At 49.6% G+C, this 21,333-nt stretch overlaps 1 protein-coding gene across 3 annotated transcripts in view; it reads right to left on the reverse strand.

Moving 5' to 3' along the window:
- FBN3 (fibrillin 3) overlaps nt 1-21,333 on the reverse strand; it is a 156,253-nt gene that overhangs the window by 20,230 nt on the left and 114,690 nt on the right. For all 3 annotated transcript variants that reach the window (XM_083594312.1, XM_083594314.1, XM_083594313.1), the window contains 13 exons: nt 20,994-21,119; nt 20,290-20,415; nt 18,931-19,056; nt 17,536-17,652; nt 14,282-14,410; nt 11,587-11,706; nt 9,438-9,563; nt 7,026-7,178; nt 5,421-5,486; nt 4,947-5,072; nt 3,235-3,354; nt 1,719-1,841; nt 648-779 (listed from right to left, as the gene is read on the reverse strand). In XM_083594312.1, the coding sequence (XP_083450438.1) occupies nt 648-779; nt 1,719-1,841; nt 3,235-3,354; nt 4,947-5,072; nt 5,421-5,486; nt 7,026-7,178; nt 9,438-9,563; nt 11,587-11,706; nt 14,282-14,410; nt 17,536-17,652; nt 18,931-19,056; nt 20,290-20,415; nt 20,994-21,119 (1,590 nt within the window). The remainder of the gene's footprint in view (nt 1-647; nt 780-1,718; nt 1,842-3,234; nt 3,355-4,946; nt 5,073-5,420; nt 5,487-7,025; nt 7,179-9,437; nt 9,564-11,586; nt 11,707-14,281; nt 14,411-17,535; nt 17,653-18,930; nt 19,057-20,289; nt 20,416-20,993; nt 21,120-21,333) is intronic.

The following is a 21,333-nucleotide window of genomic DNA, read 5'->3' on the forward strand; positions in this document are numbered from 1 at the left end:
TGCTCATGTGCTCAAGACATCGATTCCATAAAACATATTTTGTTGCACTGTGTAAAATATGACCAAGTCAGGGCTGAACTGATACTACCCTTGCCGGTACCTTTCCCGGGAAAATCAGAGGCTCGCTATGTCAGGTTCCTATCGGAAGACTGGACAAACGCTAGAACATTAGCAGTGGCAAAGTTTTTATCGGTGGTTGCAAGAACCAATGATCCCTATATTCTGAACAAAATGCTTGTTTAGCCTGGAGGTGGGCTGTACGAATTGTGTATTGCTTTGTAACGATTTGTTGGGTCTCTGAACCGGAATAAAGATTGATGATGATATGAAATTTTACAGAGCTTCCCAAAGGCAAAATGTAGAAACAAGACATTTATATTCCACCAAGTGTCCGTTTCTTTAAATGTAGCCTTTACGTTATGTATGCGGTCGTGGTCAAGTGCGATACGAGATGCCCCAAAAGTTCCGTCCAAATATCACTTCGTTCAATAAAGAGGGGCGAGCTGGAAGGACTTCATGTCAATGAAATAGGCAAATAAATAAAGGGCCCTTCTGGACCCAGAAATTCAGGGTCCTGCCTGCGTGTTTCCATCGCAGTAATGAGGACTAGAATGCTGTGGCTTCTTTGAAAATGAAAAGGGGGCCACCTGTGCAGCCTTCGCCATCAGGCCGACGCTGCATGCCAGGGGGACAGATGCAGGCGAAAGTTCCGATGAGGTTCTTGCACATCATCCCATGCGATTCGCAGTCGTGCATGCCTTCGGCGCATTCGTCCAAATCTGCAGGGAAAGGGGTAAAGAATGATAATAATAATTTATTATTTATACCCTGTCCACGCGGGTAGCGCTGTGGGTTAAACCACAGAGCCTAGGACTTGCCGATCAGAAGGTCGGCGGTTCGAATCCCCGCAACGGGGTGAGCTCCCATTGCTTGGTCCCTGCTCCTGCCCACCTAGCAGTTCGAAAACACATCAAGTGCAAGCAGATAAACAGGTACCACTCCGGCGGGAAGGTAAACAGCGTTTCCGTGCGCTGCTCTGGTTCGCCAGAAGCGGCTTAATCATGCTGGCCACATGACCCGGAAGCTGTGCGCCGGCTCCCTCGGCCAATAAAGCGAGATGAGTGCCGCAACCCCAGAGTAGTCGGCCATGACTGGACCTAATGGTCAGGGGTCCCTTTACCTTTAACTTTACCCTGCCCATCTGGCTGGGTTTCCCCAGCCACTCTGGGCGGCTTCCAACAAAATATTAAAAGACCGTAATACATCAAACATTAAAAGCTTCCCTAAACAGGTCTGCCTTCAGATGTCTTCTAAAACTCTGGTAGTTGTTGTTCTCTTTGGCATCTGGTGGGAGGGTGTTCCACAGGGAGGGTGCCACCACCGAGAAGGCCCTCTGCCTGGTTCCCTGTAACTTGGCTTCTCACAGTGAGGGAACCACCAGAAGGCCCTCGGAGCTGGAGCTCAGTGTCCGGGAGGAACGATGGGGGTGGAGACGCACGAGAGCATAGACTCGGAGGCGGCACATCAGCTTGGCGCACAGAACGTCCCGTGTTCAAAATCCCCGCCACCGTCGATATAGGGCTAGGAATGTCCTCTGCCTGAACTCTTTTGGGGGGTGGCTGCCAACCAGTGCGGGTAACACTGAACCAGATGTAGCAATGGAAGATGCAGACAGGCAGAACTGATCTAGGGAACATTTTCTTGAGCTTCCTTCTCACCTTTGCACATCCTCCGGTCGTCTCGCAGAGTGTAGCCGGACGGGCAGGTGCAGTCGTAGGAGCCGAGGGCATTGATGCAGCGGAAAGCACAGAGCAACGGGTTCAAGGCACACTCGTTGATATCTGTGCAGGAGAGAGGGATGGAGTCAGGTAAAAGGGATTCTCACAGCCATTTTTTTAATGTACAATTCTTATTAAATTTTCTAATTCACATTTCAAAACATTCATTTAAACAACCTTAAAATATCAATGACTTCCCTTCTTCTCCTTCCGTGGTTCATTTTGCATACCATAGGTAAAGGTAAAGGGACCCCTGACCGTTAGGTCCAGTCGCGGACGACTCTGGGGTTGCGGTGCTCATCTCGCTTTACTGGCCAAGGGAGCCGGCGTACAGCTTCCGGGTCACGTGGCCAGCAGGACTAAGCCGCTTCTGGCAAACCAGAGCAGCGCACGGAAACGCCGTTTACCTTCCCGCTGGAGCGGTACCTATTTATCTACTTGCACTTTGACGTGCTTTCGAACTGCTAGGTTGACAGGAGCAGGGACTGAGCAACGGGAGCTCACCCCTTCGCAGGGATTCGAACTGCCAACCTTCTGATCAGCAAGCCCTAGGCTCTGTGGTTTAACCCACGGCGCCACCTGCATCCCCTTGCATACCATACACCCTTTCATATTTTACAGCAACTAAACCATTCAGTAATCCATTGTTACACGCATCAAAACTTATCTACACTGTTGAATTTATCTGAATGCTACCAGCGTTTTTAAATGAACACAATTTACACCCGTATATTCAGTAAACATTTCCTTCTTTAAATGTACATTCTTTTTGTTCTCTTATTCTATGCGTTAATCTCCAAGCTGAGCATTTTCCATCAGTTTAAGTTGCCATTCTTCTTTGGTTGGGACCAAATAGGTACCGTGTGCTGCTCTGGTTCGCCAGAAGCGGTTTAGTCCTGCTGGCCACATGACCCGGAAGCTGTACACCGGGTCCCTCGGCCAGTAAAGCGAGATGAGCACCGCAACTCCAGAGTCGTCCGCGACTGGACCTAATGGTCAGGGGTCCCTTTACCTTTACCTTTACCTTAAGCAAACTAAGGCCTGGGGGCCAGATCTGGCCCAATTACCTTCTAAATCCGGCCTGCGGACGGTCTGGGAATCAGCATGTTTTTACATGAGTAGAATGTGCCCTATTATTTCAAATGTATCTCTGGGTTATTTGTGTGGCCTGCCTGGTGTTTTTACACGAGTGGAATGTGTGCTTTTATTTAAAATGCATCTCTGGGTTATTTGTGGGGCATAGGAATTCATTCATTATTTTTTTTCAAAATATAGTCCGGCCCCCCACAAGGACTGAGGGACAATGGACCGGCCCCCTGCTTTAAAAGTTTGCTGACCCCTGATTTAATACAACCCCTGGCAATGCAGGAATATGCAGCTGTCACGTAATAACATGCCAATAAAAACAGCGTCAAACCCTCAAGCAAACCCGTCACCCTGCAAAGTCCCCACTAACCTTCGCAGGTCATCATAGGTCCCGGCTCAAACCCCTCCCCGCAAACGCATTCGAAGCCCCCCACCACGTTGGTGCATGTCCCGTTGCCGCAGGGGTTCCCGATGGAGCACTCGTCCGTGTCTGGGGTGGCAGGGAAGGAAGAGGAGATAAATGAAAACATCAATATTGGCAAGAGCGGTGGCAAGAGCCCAGGGGGTCCTTTGGAGAATCGAGAATCGAGAGGCAGCGGAGACTGTCGTAGCTTTCAGAAATATGCTTTGTTCACCTATTTACTCCTTCCGTCTGCATGGAGGGAGCCCAGATCTTACAGCACGCTTATTTCAAGAGGGGATTGTCCCCCACAGTAGCGCAGCCAGCCTTCGGCCAGCCTGCCCAAGATGGATCCTGGCAGTGGTGGAGCTTCAAGCTCCAGCAAGGGGGGGGGGCAGAGAGCAGTCGGGGGTTGTGGCTGGCGCGCATCCCGGGGCATCACACGCTGCCCACAGGGGTGTGGCACACATCCTGGGGGCATGGGGCGTCATCTGTGTACCTTGGTTCCCGAACGCCAAAAACCCGGAAGTAACTGTTTGGAACTGGTTTGGAAATGTTTTTTGGAACGTCTGATGTGGCTGTTGGCTATTGTTTCTGGGGCGCCTGCACCAACCAGAAGCTTGGTTTTCGAACATTTCGGAAGGCAAAACGGACTTCTGGAACGGATTAAGTTTGGCGCTTCTGTTTCTGCTATTTATTTTGTGTTTTCGTTTTTGAGGCTTTTTCAGTTCATTTGTTTTTGTGACCCAGTTCAGCTACTGATTGATGGTGTGACTGCGGACATGGATAAAAGCCCCCCATTCAAACAATGACTATCATCAGTGCAGGTAAGAAAAAAATATTTTAATTTTTATCATCTACAGTAAGAGCTGTTCGACAGTGGAATTTGCTGCCAAGGAATCATAGAATCATAGAATCATAGAGTTGGAAGAGACCACAAGGGCCATCGAGTCCAACCCCCTGCCAAGCAGGAAACACCATCAGAGCACTCCTGACATATGGCTGTCAAGCCTCTGCTTAAAGACCTCCAAAGAAGGAGACTCCACCACACTCCTTGGCAGCAAATTCCACTGTCGAACAGCTCTTACTGTCAGGAAGTTCTTCCTAATGTTTAGGTGGAATCTTCTTTCTTGTAGTTTGGATCCATTGCTCCGTGTCCGCTTCTCTGGAGCAGCAGAAAACAACCTTTCTCCCTCCTCTATGTGACATCCTTTTATATATTTGAACATGGCTATCATATCACCCCTTAACCTCCTCTTCTCCAGGCTAAACATGCCCAGCTCCCGGAACGGATTAAGTTTGAGAACCAAGGTACCACTGTATAGGAGAAAACAGAGGTTTATGGATAAATGGAGGATAATATGATATGCGGTAGATTGCAGCCTGGTTTCTTGCTTTTGTTTTATGGATCAATGGTCTCGTTAGATAGCAAAATTCGTGTTCAATTGCCCTTTTAGGGGTTGTTTTTAAAAGCCTGGAACAGATTAATCCGTTTTGCATTGCTTTCTATGGGAAAACATGCCTCGGTTTTGGAACGCTTTGGTTTTGGAACGGACTTCTGGAACGAATTAAGTTTGAGAACCGAGGGACCACTATATATATGGGGAAAGGTGACGAAGTGGTATTTAGATATCCCACCCCTAAGTGTTCCGCATCCCAGATACATTCCCCCCCCCACTCACCCACACAGTTCACTCCAGTGTAGTCGAGGTTGTAGCCAAAGGGGCACTCGCAACGGAACGAGCCGTCCGTGTTGATGCAATTCCCGTTGATGCAGATGCCTGGGTTTTCGGAGCACTCGTTCACATCTGGAAAGGGAGCAACACTGTGAACGGAGCAATAAAGTCCTCTGTCTGCTACGTGGTCCGTGGTCGGGGACAAACACACAAGAATCCTGGGGGCCACAGGATTCCTGATCCACGATCGGAGGGCCAGGACCCAAACCGAGGGATTCAAGTGGCAAGAAATGAGATTCCGACTCGACGAGTAGAATCGCAGTTTGAAAGGGATGACTCGAGGCTCATCTAGCTCAACCCCTTGCAATCACAGCTAAGGAATCCCATTTGGCCTCTGCTTAAAAGGCCGAGTGTCTCTGGGGAGAGCATTCCACAATCAAGGAGCCACCACCGAAAAGGCCCTGTTCTCTTGTTACTCACCTTCCCTGGTATCGCCGGGTCCAGGAATCGCACCGTGACCGTAAGGGCACAGCTCCTGGAAAGCAACTGCAGAGAGAGAGGGGAAATGAAGCATGCTTGTTTTGCTCTTTCGTTTCAATGGGTCTACTCTGAGCAGGGCTCAGTTGTGAAAACCCATGGTGCTTTTATCTGCCGCTATCACCTTGCCAACAAAGGTCCGTATAGTTAAAGCTATGGTTTTCCCATTAGTGATGTATGGAAGTGAGAGCTGGACCATAAAGAAGGCTGATCGCCGAAGAATGGATGCTTTTGAATTCTGGTGCTGGAGGAGACTCTTGAGAGTCCCATGGACTGTAAGAAGATCAAACCCCTCCATTCTGAAGGAAATCAGCCCTGAGTGCTCACTGGAAGGACAGATCCTGAAGCTGAGGCTCCTGTACTTTGGCCACCTCATGAGAAGAGAAGACTCCCTGGAAAAGACCCTGAAGTTGGGAAAGATGGAGGGCACAAGGAGAAGAGGACGATGGAGGACGAGATGGTGGGACAGTGTTCTCGAAGCTACAAACATGAGTCTGACCAAACTGCGGGAGGCAGTGGAAGACAGGAGTGCCTGGCGTGCTCTGGTCCAGGGGGTCACGAAGAGTTGGACACGACTAAACAACAACAAATCTTATTTGGGCTTTTCGTGTTGCAGCTCTGGCTCTCTGGAATGAATTACCAGTGGAAATCAGAGAGGAGGCCAGTCTGAGGTTGTTTAGGTGCACACGGAAGACGCTTGCATTTAGTGCTTGCTGATGTTAAGCCAAACTCAGAAGAGCTCCGCTGAAATCGCTAGAGTCTAGACTTTAAATGCATTCAGGTCAATCGTTAGCTCTGAGTGTGACTTGGTTGGTTGCATCTGCCTGTCTGTCTCTGCGAATGATCATGGCTTCCAACATTTCTCTGACGAAAATAGGGGCCTCCTATTCCATGCCCTCCAACATTTCTCCCATGAAAAGAGGGATGTTCTTTTCCATATCCTCCAAGGTTTCTCCGATGAAAATAGGGATGTCCTAATCCATCCCCTCCAAACTTTCTCTGATGAAAATAAGGATGTCCTATTCCACACCCTCCAACATTTCTCTGATGAAAATAAGGACGTCCTATTCCATTCCCTCCAACATTTCTCTGATGAAAATAAGGACGTCCTATTCCATTCCCTCCAACATTTCTCTGATGAAAATAGGGACGTCCTATTCCATCCCCTCCAATATTTCTCTAATGAAAATAGGGATGTCCTGACCTATTCCATCCCCTCCAACATTTCTCCGATGAAAATAGGGATGTCCTATTCTATCCTCTCCAATATTTCTCTGATGAAAATAAGGACGTCCTAAGGAAAAGTGGGACATTCCGGGATCAAATCAGAAACCGTAACAGCTTCTGTAAATCCAGGACTGTCTCTGGAAAACAGGGGAACTTGGAGGGTCTGTGAGCTGTGCGCACTGCTTCTCCACTGGCAGGTGGACCTTTGGGATTATGCCGCCTGAGGCAGCTACTTCAAACCACCTAATAGGTGGGCCGGCCCTGAATCCAGTTCACCCGCAAACTCTCTCCATGCCAGGCCAGCCCAGCTGCGCCACCTACCGTTGCCCTCCTGCGGGCAAAGCTCACAAGGGTCTCCCCAGCCTTCTCCGGGCATCTTGCTGCAGCAGCACCGGGCCTTGGTGGTGTTGAAGGCCTTTGGCACGGAACATTTGCCGTTGTCGAAGCGGGTGAAGCAAAAGCTTTGCCGGGTGTCTGCAGGGTGGAGGAAGAGCAGGGCACAGGCCCTATATTATTGCTGTTCATTCCCACCCTGGTGATAATTTTATTCTTTAAACTTTTCTGTAAACCTATCAAAGTAAAGGTAAAGGTACCCCTGACCATTAGGTCCAGTCATGGCCGACTCTGGGGTTGCGGCGCTCATCTCGCTTTACTGGCTGAGACAGCTGGCGTACAGCTTCCGGGTCATGTGGCCAGCAGGACCAAGCCGCTTCTGGCGAACCAGAGCAGCGCATGGAAACGCCGTTTACCTTCCCGCTGGAGTGGTACCTATTTATCTACTTGCACTTTGACATGCTTTCGAACTGCTAGGTTGGCAGGAGGAGGGACCGAGCAACGGGAGCTCACCCCGTCGCAGGGATTCGAACCGCTGACCTTCTGATCGGCAAGTCCTAGGCTCTGTGGTTTAACCCACAGAGCCAACCTATTAGGGCTGGGCAATACCTGCTCTCCAGCATCATAATACAGTGGTAATCTCAGAATCCGTTTTGGAAGTCCGTTCGACTTCCAAAATGGCCGGAAACCAAGGCACGGCTTCCGATTGGCTCGAGGAAGTCCCTGCAGCCAATCGGAAGCCCCGCCAGATGTTCGGGTTCCAAAGAACGTTCGCAAACCGGAACACTCACTCCCAGGTTTCGATCGTTCGGGAGCCAAGACGGACGAGCGCCAAGGCTGTATGTCGCCAGCTAAACATTGTGATATGATGGTATTTTATGACGTCGGAAAGGATGCAGGGAGGGAGGAAGAAGGCCGTTGCCATGGAGACCTTGAGCATCCCTGTGCGCAGCTTTTGCCTCGTCCAAAGTCCGAAGAAGCATGCAAACGAGGCACCTGCCTCATTCGCCACCATTGCCTTGACACGGAAGCAGAGGCAGGGGGCAAAGTCTTTTTCCTGGGGGGCATCGATCAGCAGAGAAGCGGGGGTTTAAGGAAGTCCGCTTCCCAGCTGAACAAGCCCCCGGCCTCCAGCTCCCGCAAGCCAGAGCAGTGGCTTCATTAAAATGCTTGCTGAGGCAAGGGCAGCTGCATGCCCCCCAGTAAAAGGTAAAGGACCCCTGGACGGTTAAGTCTAGTCAAAGGCGACTATGGGGTTGCGGCGCTCATCTCGCTTTCAGGCTGAGGGAGTCGGCGTTTGTCCGCTGACAGCTTTCTGGGTCATGTGGCCAGCAGGACTAAGCTGCTTCTGGTGAACCAGAGCAGTGCACGGAAACGCTGTTTACCTTCCCGCCGGAGTGGTACCTATTTATCTACTTGCACTTTGATATGCTTTCGAACTGCTAGGTTGGCAGGAGGAGGGACCGAGCAACGGGAGCTCACCCCGTCGCAGGGGTTCGAACCGCCGACCTTCTGATCAGCAAGTCCTAGGCTCAGTGGTTTAACCCACAGCGCCACCCACGTCCCATTTACAGTGGTACCTCAGGTTAAGTACTTAATTCGTTCTGGAGGTCCGTTCTTAACCTGAAACTGTTCTTAACCTGAAGCACCACTTTAGCTAATGGGGCCTCCCGCTGCTGACGCACCGCCGGAGCACAATTACTGTTCTCATCCTGAAGCAAAGTTCTTAACCCGAGGTACTATTTCTGGGTTAGCAGAGACTGTAACCTGAAGCGTATGTAACCTGAGGTACCACTGTATTTTGCAAGTAAGGTCATCACTGAGATAAACTCCTAGGAATTTAAAGGAAGAGACTCTCTCCACACAGACCTCCCCAATGTACAGCGGGGCTAGTTCTCCTCTCTAGCCAGGAGCAGTTTACCTCTGGGTAACAATCACCAAAACTGGGACGCAGGTGGCGCTGTGGGTTAAACCACAAAGCCTAGGACTTGCCGATCAGAAGGTCGGCGGTTTGAATCCCTGCAATGACGGGGTGAGCTCCCGTTGCTCGGTCCCTGCTCCTGCCAACCTAGCAGTTCGAAAGCACCTCAAAGTGCAAGTAGATAAATAGATACCGCTCCGGCGGGAAGGTAAACGGCATTTCTGTGCGCTGCTCTGGTTCTCCAGAAGCGGCTTAGTCATGCTGGCCACATGACCCGGAAGCTGTACGCCGGCTCCCTTGGCCAGTAAAGCGAGATGAGCGCCGCAACCCCAGAGTCGGCCACGACTGGACCTAATAGTCAGGGGTCCCTTTACCTTTAACAATCACCAAGAGGATAGTATGGTGCTAGAGGAGGTGGGGAGGATGGACATCCAGCCAGGGCAGGATGGGGAAAGCTGTGCCGCTGGCTAGTCACTCACCGAAGCAGCGCCGGCCATTGTCAGAGAGCACAAAGCCAGGTGGGCAGATGCACTGAAAGCTTCCAGGTGCGTTGGTACAGGTTCCGAAGAGGCAGATGTTGGGCTCCTCTTCGCACTCATTGATATCTGTTCACACCAACAAAACAGGAGGCTGGTTAAAGCAGCTAAAAGAATAACAGGTTGTCTCCAATGTTAGTCCTTCTCAAAGTGAAATAAAAGGGTGCCTTGGGTCCATTGACACCAGCAGGTCTACTCTTGGGTCCATTTACACCAACGGGTCTACTCACCAACAGGTCAGCTGCAACACAAATATACAGCTGTACCTTGGTTCTCAAACAGAATGCGTTCCGCGATTCCATTCGACTCCTGGAACCGTTCGAAAACCGAGGCACGGCTTCCGATTGGCTCCAATCGGAAGCCGCGCAAAATGTTCTGCTTCCAAAAATCGTTCGAAAGCCAGAACACTCACTTCCGGGTTTCGATCGTTCATGGGCCAATTTGTTCGGGAGCCAAGGCGTTTGAGAACCAAGGTATGCGTGTTTATGGAACAGTATTCTTCAAATCATTTGCCCAGCTTATTATGGCGGTTGCGTCCAGTGTTAGCCCTACTTAGAGAAGACCCGGTGGAATTAAAGGACATGACTAACTGGGACATCACCAGTAGAGACATCATCTTGCCAACAAAGGTGCGTATAGTTAAAGCTATGGTTTTCCCAGTAGTGATGTATAGAAGTGAGAGCTGGACCATCAAGAAGGCTGATCTCCAAAGAATGGATGCTTTTTAATTATGGTGCTGGAGGAGACTCTTGAGAGCCATGGACTGCGAGAAGATCAAACCTCTCCATTCTGAAGGAAATCAGCCCTGAGTGCTCACTGGAAGGACAGATCCTGAAGATGAGGCTCCAAGACTTTGGCCACCTCATGAGAAGAGAAGACTCCCTGGAAAAGACCCTGATGTTGGGAAAGATGGAGGGCGCAAGGAGAAGGGGGTGACAGAGGACGAGATGGTGGGACAGTGTTCTTGAAGCTACCAGCATGAGTTTGACCAAACTGCGGGAGGCAGTGGACGACAGGAGTGCCTGGCGTGCTCTGGTCCAGGGGGTCACGAAGAGGCGGACACGACTAAACGACTAAACAACTGGGTTCCCAGCTCAGTGGTAAGGCTTTGGATGGAGAAGGCTCCAGGTTCGAGTCCAGCCGTGCTGGGAACGTTCTTTTTCCTGAAACCCTGGAGAGCAGCTGCCAGCCAGTGTAAACGACATTGAGGTAGATGGACCAAGCAGCTGCCCATGTTCTTAACTTAGATACATTCATTTCAGTTGGTAGAATTTAACCGGGCACAACAATTTATATCTTGTCGATTTTGCTTTATTCAAACTCACTGAGATGTTCTGCAGCAAAAACAAACCAAGGTTTCCCCAGCCCGGCTTCAGCCACAACAAACCGTGGAGAAGGAGTGAAGAAAGAGCTTTGAATAATAATAATAATAATAATAATAATAATAATAATAATAATTTTTATTTATACCCCGCCCTCCCCAGCCAAGGCCGGGCTCAGGGCGGCTAACAAGCAATAATAAAAACAAGTTGAATGAATACAACTTAAAAACAAGATTAAAATACAACATTAAAATATTGAAACATTAAAATATTAAAATGCAGCCTCGTCACAGGAGGAGAAAGGAAAAAAAGAGGGAGGGAATCAAATTGGCTCCAAGCCAAAGGCCAGAGGGAACAACTCTGTTTTACAGGCCCTGCGGAAAGAAATCAGATCCTGCAGGGCCCTGGTCTCATGAGGCAGAGCGTTCCACCAGGCTGGGGCCAGTGTTGAAAAGGCCCTGTCTCTGGTTGAGGCTAATCTGACTTCCTTAGGGCCCGGGACCACTAGGGTGTTGCTATTTATGGACCTTGAGGCTCTCCGTGGGGCATACCGGGAGAGGCGATCCTGTAGGTATGAGGGTCCTAGGCCGTGAAGGGCTTTCAAGGTCAAAACCAGCACCTTAAATCTGACCCTGTACTCCACCGGGAGCCAGTGCAGCTTGAAAAGCACTGGGTAAATATGCTCCCATGGCAGGGACCCCGTAAGGAGCCTCGCTGCAGCATTCTGCACCCGCTGGAGTTTCTGGGACAGCTTCAAAAATGTAACTTACCGATGCAGTTGTCGTTTTGCACCTCGTAACCCGGCGGACAGATGCAACGGAAGGAGCCTTCTAGGTTCTGACAGGTCCCCGGAGAGCAAGTCCCGGGAAGGCTGATACATTCGTTGATGTCTGGGAGGAAGAAGGAAAGAGGGTCAGCGTGGAGATGTTGGGGGTCACCCAATGGGCTCCAGTTTCTGCCTCTGATTCTAGACTTCTTTTTTATAATTTTTATTGAATGATTTTATGTTGCAAAAAACAATACAGCCATACTACCACTAAATATAATTAAGAAATAAAAATTACATACATCGATATTTAGTTTATTTGATATTTACCGTCTTATTTCCTCCCAAACATTGCATACAACGACACACATATGTGCAGACACCCACACACTCGCACCCGCACACAAAATGATGATAATGAAAGTAAATATTTCCCCCCTTTTATCTTCCAAAATCTTTTCTTCAACTTTGACTTCTTGTCAAGTCCCTTTGCATTTATTTTATCTTACATTTGAATGTACACAAAACAATAAACCTTTCTATATAATTTTTCTAATACATTCTGAAAACATAATAAATCCTTAATTGTTCTCCACCTCCTTTTAGTTCCTTTATCACTCGAATGCTAGCACGGAGTCAAAACTATTATTGCATTTTTGAACATATCTTCTATAACCATCCCATTTTCCCGCAAATTTTTGATTTGAGTTTCCTCTAAGTTTACTAGTCAGTTGAGCCGTCTCCACCAATTCCTGTAACTTGATTTGCCAATCTGTTATTTTTGGAGCCTCGTGATCTTTCCATCCCTTGGCCACAAGTATATGAGCCGCTGTGGTTGCATACAAGAATACCTCTCTTAGATTTTTTGGGATCTCTTTATCTAAAATACTTAATAGAAATGCCTCCGGTTTTTTAGTAAAAGTTATCCCCATCATCTTTTTTAATTCATCGTATAAAGGTAAATGGAACCCTGACAATTAGGTCCAGTCGTGACCGACTCTGGGGTTGCGGCGCTCATCTCGCTTTATTGGCCGAGGGAGCCGGCGTACAGCTTCCGGGTCATGTGGCCAGCAGGACTAAGCCGCTTCTGGCGAACCAGAGCAGCGCACGGAAACGCCGTTTCCCTTCCCTGCCGGAGCGGTACCTATTTATCTACTTGCACTTTGATGTGCTTTCGAACTGCTAGGTTGGCAGGAGCTGGGACCGAAAGACGGGAGCTCACCCCATCGCCGGGAATCGAAGCGCCGACCTTCTGATCGGCAAGTCCTAGGCTCTGTGGTTTAACCCACAGCACCACCCGTGTCCCTCTGATTCTAGACGTCTCACTAAACTCTGTTCCCACATCAGCTTCCGACACCTGCTCCTCCTAATCTGTTCCTCCTTCTCCCTCTGACCACTCATCGTTGTCCTGCCACCATCCCTGGGCTCTGAGCTTTCCTCCCCTGGTGGTTCCCTTGGGGGTTTCCCGGCCGGTGCCTCCAGCCCCACCTCTGCCTCCACGACATCCGGTCAGATTAAAAGCCCTTGAAATTCGTTTAGGAAGCCCTTGACGACTTAGGGCTAGGGTACATCAACGAATAGCCTGATCCCTTATATCCCAGTTCGTTTGCTGGGTCATTCCCTGAGTTCATTGGACAACGATGAGAAATCGAGCCTTTCGTGTCATTGGCCCAGTCCTGCGGAACTCCCTGCCACTATAAATTCAGCAGGCGCCTTTTCTGCCAGCTTTTAAACTCCTGCTGGAAACTCTTCTGCGATCTAAGCCCTTAAGAATGCATCTCTCAACTACGGTGTCTACTTTTGACCTTTTGTTTTTTTATTGTACTGTTATATTTTATTGCTGTAAACCGCTCTGATATATTTTTAAAAGACACTGCAGTATATTTTTGCTCTATAAGACGCACCTAGTTTTTAGAGGCGGAAAACAAGAAAATTAATATTCTGAATCAAATGCTGTTGAAAGAGGCTTCGCGCGGCTATCGCTGAAGCCAGAACAGCAAGAGGGATCGTTGCGCACTGAAAGCAGCAATCCCTCTTGCTGTTCTGGCTTCTGGGATAGCTGCGCAGCCTGCATTCGCTCCATAACACACACACACATTTCCCCTTGCTTTTTAGGAGGTATCTAATAGAGTGTGTCTTATAGAGCGAAAAATACGGTAATTATTATTTATTATTATAAATGAATATAGCAAACAGAATACAGTGGTACCTCAGGTTACATACGCTTCAGGTTACACACTCCGCTAACCCAGAAATAGTGCTTCAGGTTAAGAACTTTGCTTCAGGATAAGAACAGGAATCGTGCTCCGGCGGCGCGGCGGCAGCAGCAGCAGGAGGCCCCATTAGCTAAAGTGGTGCTTCAGGTTAAGAACAGTTTCAGGTTAAGAACAGACCTCTGGAACGAATTAAGTACTTAACCCGAGGTACCACTGTATAACAAAAACTCTGCTGAATTTCTAGTGGCAGGGAGTTCCGTAGGACTGAGCCAATGACACTAAAGGCTCGATTTCTCATTGTTGTGATCCTATGCCTCATTCGAGAGTTTGGAAGCGAAGAGGCCGCCCTGCCCTCTTCCACGAAGAGACTTCCTGCTTGTTGCTGGTTGGCGGGATGGATTCCCTCTGGGGATGTCCCACCCTGCTTGGACCACCCCACCCTTCCTGGGGGGCCTCCAGGGAGAGGATCCGGAAGACACCCACCGACGCAGTTCTTGCCGTCCGGCGTGTGGTCGTAGCCCTCCTGGCAGAGGCACCGGAAGGAGCCGATGTTGTTGATACACTGACCGTTCCGACACACCTGCCCCGCCAGAGAGGAGCATTCGTCGATGTCTGCGGGGGGAGAGAGAGAACGTGAGCGGGGAGATGAGCCGGCAAAGTGAGTCCCCGTAAGATGGCCGAGCCACCTCCCACTGCAGGAATCTAGAGCAGCTCACAACATAGCTGTCAACTTACAGATTTGAAAATAAGGGACCAGCAGCCTCAAAAATAAGGGATCAGCAGCCAAAATAAGGGATTTTCCAAGCACAGGTATGTTTAACTTCTGAGCCCCTCCGAGCCAAAGGCAGAAAGCCCAGCCAGCAGCCAAACGAAGCCTCAAGCGGTGGTTCCCACAGCGCAGCAACCCGGCAAAGGGGATGCAGCAAGGAAAACCACCGTCACCTCTCTGCTGGGAAGCGCTGAGCAAAGGCGAGTCCCCAGGCAACGCGGCCGATTTGATCGGCACAAGGCATGCAAGCTCCACCCCCCAGTCGTTCTTAGACTCCTTATTGGGTGAGCAATGCAGCCAAGCACCACTGTTGGAGCCTCCCTCCTCCCTGGCCGGCAGGGAGGGAGGGAGAGGAGCTGCTTCCTTTGAAACCCGGGAAATTTAAGCGACATCATCAATAAGGGTCAGCAGCGGGACACAGCGCTGGGATAAGGGACTTTCCCGCCAAATAAGGGATGGTTGACAGCTATGGTTCGCAACCCAAGGGCTGACATATCCTCCCGAGGGCCGTGAGGTGGGGTGGGTGAGGCCAGAGGCAAAGGTGGAAGGGATCGATGGAAAAACCTACTGGTTTCTACACAAATCTCTGCATCCTCTATCCAGAGGCATTCTGGGAGTTTGGAATCGCATTAGCTTTGATTCTTTCGCTTAAGAAGACATTGGAAGGCAGCCCTGAATGGGGAAGCTTTTTAATGTGTGATGTTTTATTATGTTTTTATAGATATTGGAAGCCACCCAGAGTGGTTGGGGGAAAGTCAGATGGGCAGGATATTATTATTATTATTATTATTATTATTATTATTATTATTATTATTATCTTTATCTTTATTGTCACTGTCCCATACAGAACAACGAAACTGAAAAAATCTACACCAGACATTCAAAAACCAACAAGCCTGCTATCCCAGCCTGGTTAAACCCCTAAAAACTCTGATCCCCCATAATTGAATACAATATACAGTGGTGCCTCGCAAGACGAAAAGAATCCGTTCCGCGAGTCTCTTCGTCTTGCGGTTTTTTCGTCTTGCGAAGCAAGCCCATTAGCGGCTTAGCGGATTAGCGCTATTAGCGGCTTAGCGGGCTTAGCGGATCAGCTGATAAACGGCTTAGCGGCTTAGCGGCTTAGCGGATCAGCTGATAAGCGGCTTAGCGATCAGCTGTTAAGCGGCTTAGCGGCTTAGCGGATCAGCTGATCAGCGGCTTAGCAGATCAGCTGATAAGCGGCTTAGCGGCTTGGGAAAAAGGGGGGGGGGAAGGAAAAAAACCCCGCAGGAACTCGCAAGACATTTTCGTCTTGCGAAGCAAGCCCATAGGAAATTCGTTTTGCGAAGAACCTCCAAAACGGAAAACCCTTTCGTCTAGCGAGTTTTCCGTCTTGCGAGGCATTCGTCTTGCGGGGCACCACTGTACGCCCACAGGGACTACCTTACACTGTGTTTAAAACCAAAATCGCATTTGGATAGCAGGTGGCTAGTCCTAGTTGTTATCATCATCATCAAAGGTAAAGGTAAAGGACTCCTGGACAGTCAAGTCCAGTCTGACTAGGGGGTTGCGGCGCTCATCTCGCTTTCAGGCCGAGGGAGCTGGCGTTTGTCCTCAGACAGCTTTCCGGGTCATGCGGCCAGCAGGACTAAACCGCTTCTGGCGCAACGGGACACCGTGACGGAAACCAGAGCGCACGGAAACGCCGTTCACCTTCCTGCGGCAGTGGTACCTATTTATCTACTTGCACTGATGTGCTTTCGAGTGCTGCCTTTGAAGGTGACTTGGAAACTACAGCTAATCCCGATTGCAGCTGATAAACTGGTGACTTGGAGTGGCCGCTGGCACCATGTAACACTGGTCCTAAAGGATCTATGCTGGCTCCCAGGACGTTTCCGAGCACAATTCAAAGTGTTGGTGCTGGACTTCCGGTCAGTGCCGACGGAATTAATGGCGGATTCCCTCCGAGCTCCGGAGGGAATCGGCTTGGTGAAGAGAGGGTCTGACCACTGCGGCGAAGCGGAGACCCGAAGAAATCACAGGCGGTGAAGCCTGTGAGCTTGGAGGCTCGGTGGGCTCCATTTGCGCCCCCCCCCTGCGAAAGAGCCTTTTTAAAGGCTCCGGAGCAGAAAGGGGGGGTGTGGCGCGGAGCTGAGAGCCGTCTACCCTCTTCACGGAGTGAAGCCGCAAGCCATAGCCAGAGAGCGCTGATTCCTTTCTGGACAATTGGATACTAAAACAACTACCCGTGAGTAGGATTAAGTAAGCGTCTCCACTCCCATCGTCCAGCCCGGACACTGAGGTCCAGCTCCGAGGGCCTTCTGGCGGTTCCCTCACTGCCGGAAGTGAGATTACAGGGAACCAGGCAGAGGGCCTTCTTAGTGGTGGCGCCCGCCCACCAGATGTCAAGGAAATAAACAACTAGAAGACATCTGAAAGCAGCCCTGTATAGGGAAGCTTTTAATTCCTGAGGTTTTGTTGTGTTCTTTTATGTTTTGCTTCAAGGCTCCCAGAGCAGCTGGGGCAACCCAGTTATATGGAAGGGGTACAAGTAATAAATTATTATTATTGATTCCTGCAATAAAGAGGGTCAGACTGGATGACCCTATGGATCCCTTCCAATTTTATGGAACGGTGTCCCTCGGGAGTTTGTGGACTCTTCTTCCTTGGAGGTTTTGAAGCAGCGGTAGGATGGCCATCTGTCCTGGATGCTTTAGCTGAGATTCCCGCATCGCAGGGGGTTGGTCTGGATGACCCTTGGGTTCCCTTCCAACTCTACAATTCAATGAGTCTATAACTCTACAGGCCTATGTTTCTGCGACTCTATTCCAGGAGAGAATGCCCGAGGAGGATGTGAAGCTGGATCAGCGAGGGGTGTGGCTTAGGAAAGGGGGTGTGGCCTGTGGAGAGTCCTGAGGGCCAGGCGGAAAGGCTTGGAGGGCCGCACTCAGTCCTCGGCCCCGAGGCGCCCTGCCCTTGCTCTTACCCATGCAGTCATTGTTGTGGGTTAGCTCAAACCCGGGGAAGCAGAGGCAATTGTAGGAGCCGACGGTGTTTTTGCACGTCCCGTTCCCGCAGGGCTGGCGGTCGCACTCGTCGATGTCTGTGGATGCAAAAACAGCGAGAGGGGATTGATGTATCGTCGATTGATGCACTTCAGAGCCTTGGAAGAGATCCTAAGGACAACCCAGAACGATCACCGTATTTTTCGCTCTATAAGACGCACCAGACCACAAGACGCACCTAGTTTTTGGAGGAGGAAAACAAGGAAAAAAATTTCTGAATCTCAGAAGCCAGAACAGCAAGAGGGATCGCTGCGCAGTGAAAGCAGCAATCCCTCTTGCTGTTCTGGCTTCTGGGATAGCTGTGCAGCCTGCATTCACTCCATAAGACGCACACAAATTTCCCCTTACTTTTTAGGAGGGGAAAAGTGAGTCTTATAGAGCAAAAAATACGGTAACTCTGCATTGTATACAGCCAGTGCCGGATTTACGTATAAGCTAAACAAGCTATAGCTTAGGGCCCCACTCTCTTGGGGGCCCCCAAAAAATTTAAAGGAAAAGAAAACACTGGATGTACATTTCCAAAATATAAGAGAAAAAACAAATAAAACAAAACCTACATCCAGCAACAGTGTTTTGTGTTGTCCAGGGTCCGATGATGTAAGTCATGGGCCTCCTCTGCTCCCTAAAATATCACTGGTTTGCTCCTTTCTATATATAGGGCGCCTACATTCTTCTATTTATAATTATTAGGTGCAAACATATGATGCAAACTACTATTTCATGTTATAGCAAGTTTCTATATAGGGTGCCTACATTCTGCATGGACTGGTTGCATGGCGACATGGGCAAATGGCTTGAGATACAATGATAACAATTTATTGATCTCCCAAAAATAGCAGTACAAAAACAAAAAAAACAACAACCCCATAACCAAATCAAACCATAAATTTTGATCAACTTCCCTCCATTCCCCCTCTTGGTTCCATTATAATATACTTGCTTATGCACGCCCATAAAACCTTATATACTTAACAATCCAATTTTAAAACCTTTTTCATCTTATTACAAGTGACTTTTAAAAGTTATACTAATGTAAAAAAAATCTGTACACAAAGCTTAAAAAATATGCTTTAAACAATTGCCCTTTTTTTTTGGTAATAATTTGCCTTGCATATTCCAATAATTTATTTTGCCAGTCTTCTTCTTTTCTTTAAACATTCCCCCCCCCCAATTCGTTTTCTTTTTTTTCTTTCAAAGGCAACCAAACTGGTGACCCTCATGTGGCAGTGAGTTCCCCTGCTCAACTGCAAAATTGGCAGCATGCAGACAGGCCAGGGGGAGAAGGGGATCCCTTCTCGCCAAAGATCCTTACTCACCCATGCACATGGTCAGGTCCCCGGTGGCCTTGAACCCATTGAAGCAGATGCAGAGATAGCTCCCTTCCGTGTCCACGCAGTCGCCGTGGCTACAGACGTTGGGGATCTCCTGGCACTCGTTGCGGCCTGGGGAAACAAGGGCAGGAAACCGACAACTCAGGTGAGTGACCGAGAGAAGCCAGAATCTCAGGTACGACCTCTCTGGAATGCAGAGGGCAACCTGCTGTTAGGATCGTCCTACACCCGTGTAGGACGATCCTAACAGCAGTAGTGATGTATGGAAGTGAGAGCTGGACCATCAAGAAGGCTGATTGCCGAAGAATGGATGCTTTTGGATTATGGTGCTGGAGGAGACTCTTGAGAGTCCCATGGACTGCAAGAAGAACAAACCTCTCCATTCTGAAGGAAATCAGCCCTGAGTGCTCGCTGGAAGGACAGATCCTGAAGCTGAGGCTCCAAGACTTTGGCCACCTCATGAGAAGAGAAGACTCCCTGGAAAAGACCCTGATGTTGGGAAAGATGGAGGGCACAAGGAGAAGGGGACGACAGAGGACAAGATGGTTGGACGGTGTTCTTGAAGCTACCAGCATGAGTTTGACCATACTGCGGGAGGCAGTGGAAGACAGGAGTGCCTGACGTGCTCTGGTCCAGGGGGTCACGAAGAGTCGGACACAACTAAATGACTAAACAACAACAACATGGGCTAGATCCACGTGTGTGTGTGTGTGTAAGGGGATCAAGAGGTTGTGTCAAGGCTTCAGGGAATCCTATCCCTCTCACTGTGGGGTGCCAAGAAGCAGATAAACAAGAAGAGTTCTTACCATGTAGTTTATTCAATATTCACAGAGAGAGAAAAGAAGGAATGAGGTCTCTCTTAGATAATGGCATTGTTACAAGTAAAGTCCCATCCCCTCCGTCCCTCCTATTCTACGTCATCCCTGCGTTGGCTGATCTGTGCTTTTTGCCTCTGAGCTTTCTGTTCTCCTACTCTCAAGGCACGCTGGGTCTTGGGAGAGGGTGGCAGGGATCAGGAATGCTTCCAAGAGACACTGAATCTGTTAACTGTCTTTCCCCTGGTGCGTCCTCTTCTTCCTGCTGCTCTCCCAATATTTCCCAGCTTCTCCCCTCTGCAGCCTTTGAACCGTGCCCTTCTGCAAACCACTGTTCTAAATCTATACTGTCTCCCTCTTCTCTGGTGGAATTCTCCACCATTCCTGACAGGCTGCTCTCTGCCTCCTTTTCTCTCCTTCCAGGGAGATCTCACAGGCCTGGAGTTAAAGGGAAGGTGGCTGTTCGACAACCGCAAATGAAGCCCCCCACTCCCGGGTCCAGGGTGCAAAGGAGCGCCTCCCGACTTACCCACGCAGGCTCCGCTGGGCGACAGCTTGTAACCGGAAGAGCATTCACACCGGTAACTTCCCGGGCTGTTGAGGCAATCGGCGTTTCTCTGGCAGAGGTTCTCGCCGCTGCTGCACTCATCGATGTCTGCAGGCGATCGGAAGCAACACATGATTCACCCCACTTGTCTGGGGCATGGGCTCTCCCAGGCAATGCGCTCACCAGCACATGCACAGTGACAGTGCCTTCATGCTTCAAGCGGCCCTTTCTGCCACCTCTGTCCCCCACCCCCCAAACTGGGGAGCCAGCACCCCGCCAATCACATACACAGTGGCGTAGCAAGGTTAGGTGGTACCCGGCGTGGAAATAATTTTTGTCAACCCCTCCCACATTGAAATTCCCCTTCCCTCCCTCCACCCCACATCAAAGAAAGCTGCGCAGGCAGCTATCAGATGAAGATCTCGCCTTCTCCCTCTTACTCCCTCCCTCTGTCAAAGAAAGCCGCGTCCCACCCTCCTCCAGCAGCCCGGGAGCGCAGGGGGCAACAGCTTATACGCTTATCACATTTATAAATTTTAAATTTACAGTTGTACGTTGTTTTAATTGTCTGTTTTCCTTCTGGAACTGTACCCTCAAGTGTGTTTTATAAGCTGGTCTCCGACCGTAATAAATTATCTATCTACCCAGCCGCTGAGGTCTCATTCCCCGCGAACCACAGCCCCTACCTTCGCAGATGAGCAGGATGTTGTTGTAGCTGAAACCGATCGGGCACTCGCAACGGAAACTGCCAATCTGGTTGATGCAGACTCCATTGGTGCAGATGGCGGGGATCTCGCTGCATTCATCAATATCTGCAAGAAATAAGAGAGTGCTTTTTTCCCCAGCCGGAGCGTGCCGGACCGCAATTATGGCCCTTCTCAGGCGGGCGCCATTACGGTCCAGCGCTCACCCCCTCCTGCCATTTCTTGCCTTTACGTACTTCTGAAAAGCCCAAAACAAACATTTCAAATCAAAACAGAAGCTGGTCTCTTACATTAAAAACCTGACAGTACCAAACTATCGAAG

This window comes from Podarcis filfolensis, assembly GCF_964270895.1.
Source record: "Podarcis filfolensis genome assembly, chromosome: 18".
NCBI classification, from domain to species: Eukaryota; Metazoa; Chordata; class Lepidosauria; order Squamata; family Lacertidae; genus Podarcis; species Podarcis filfolensis.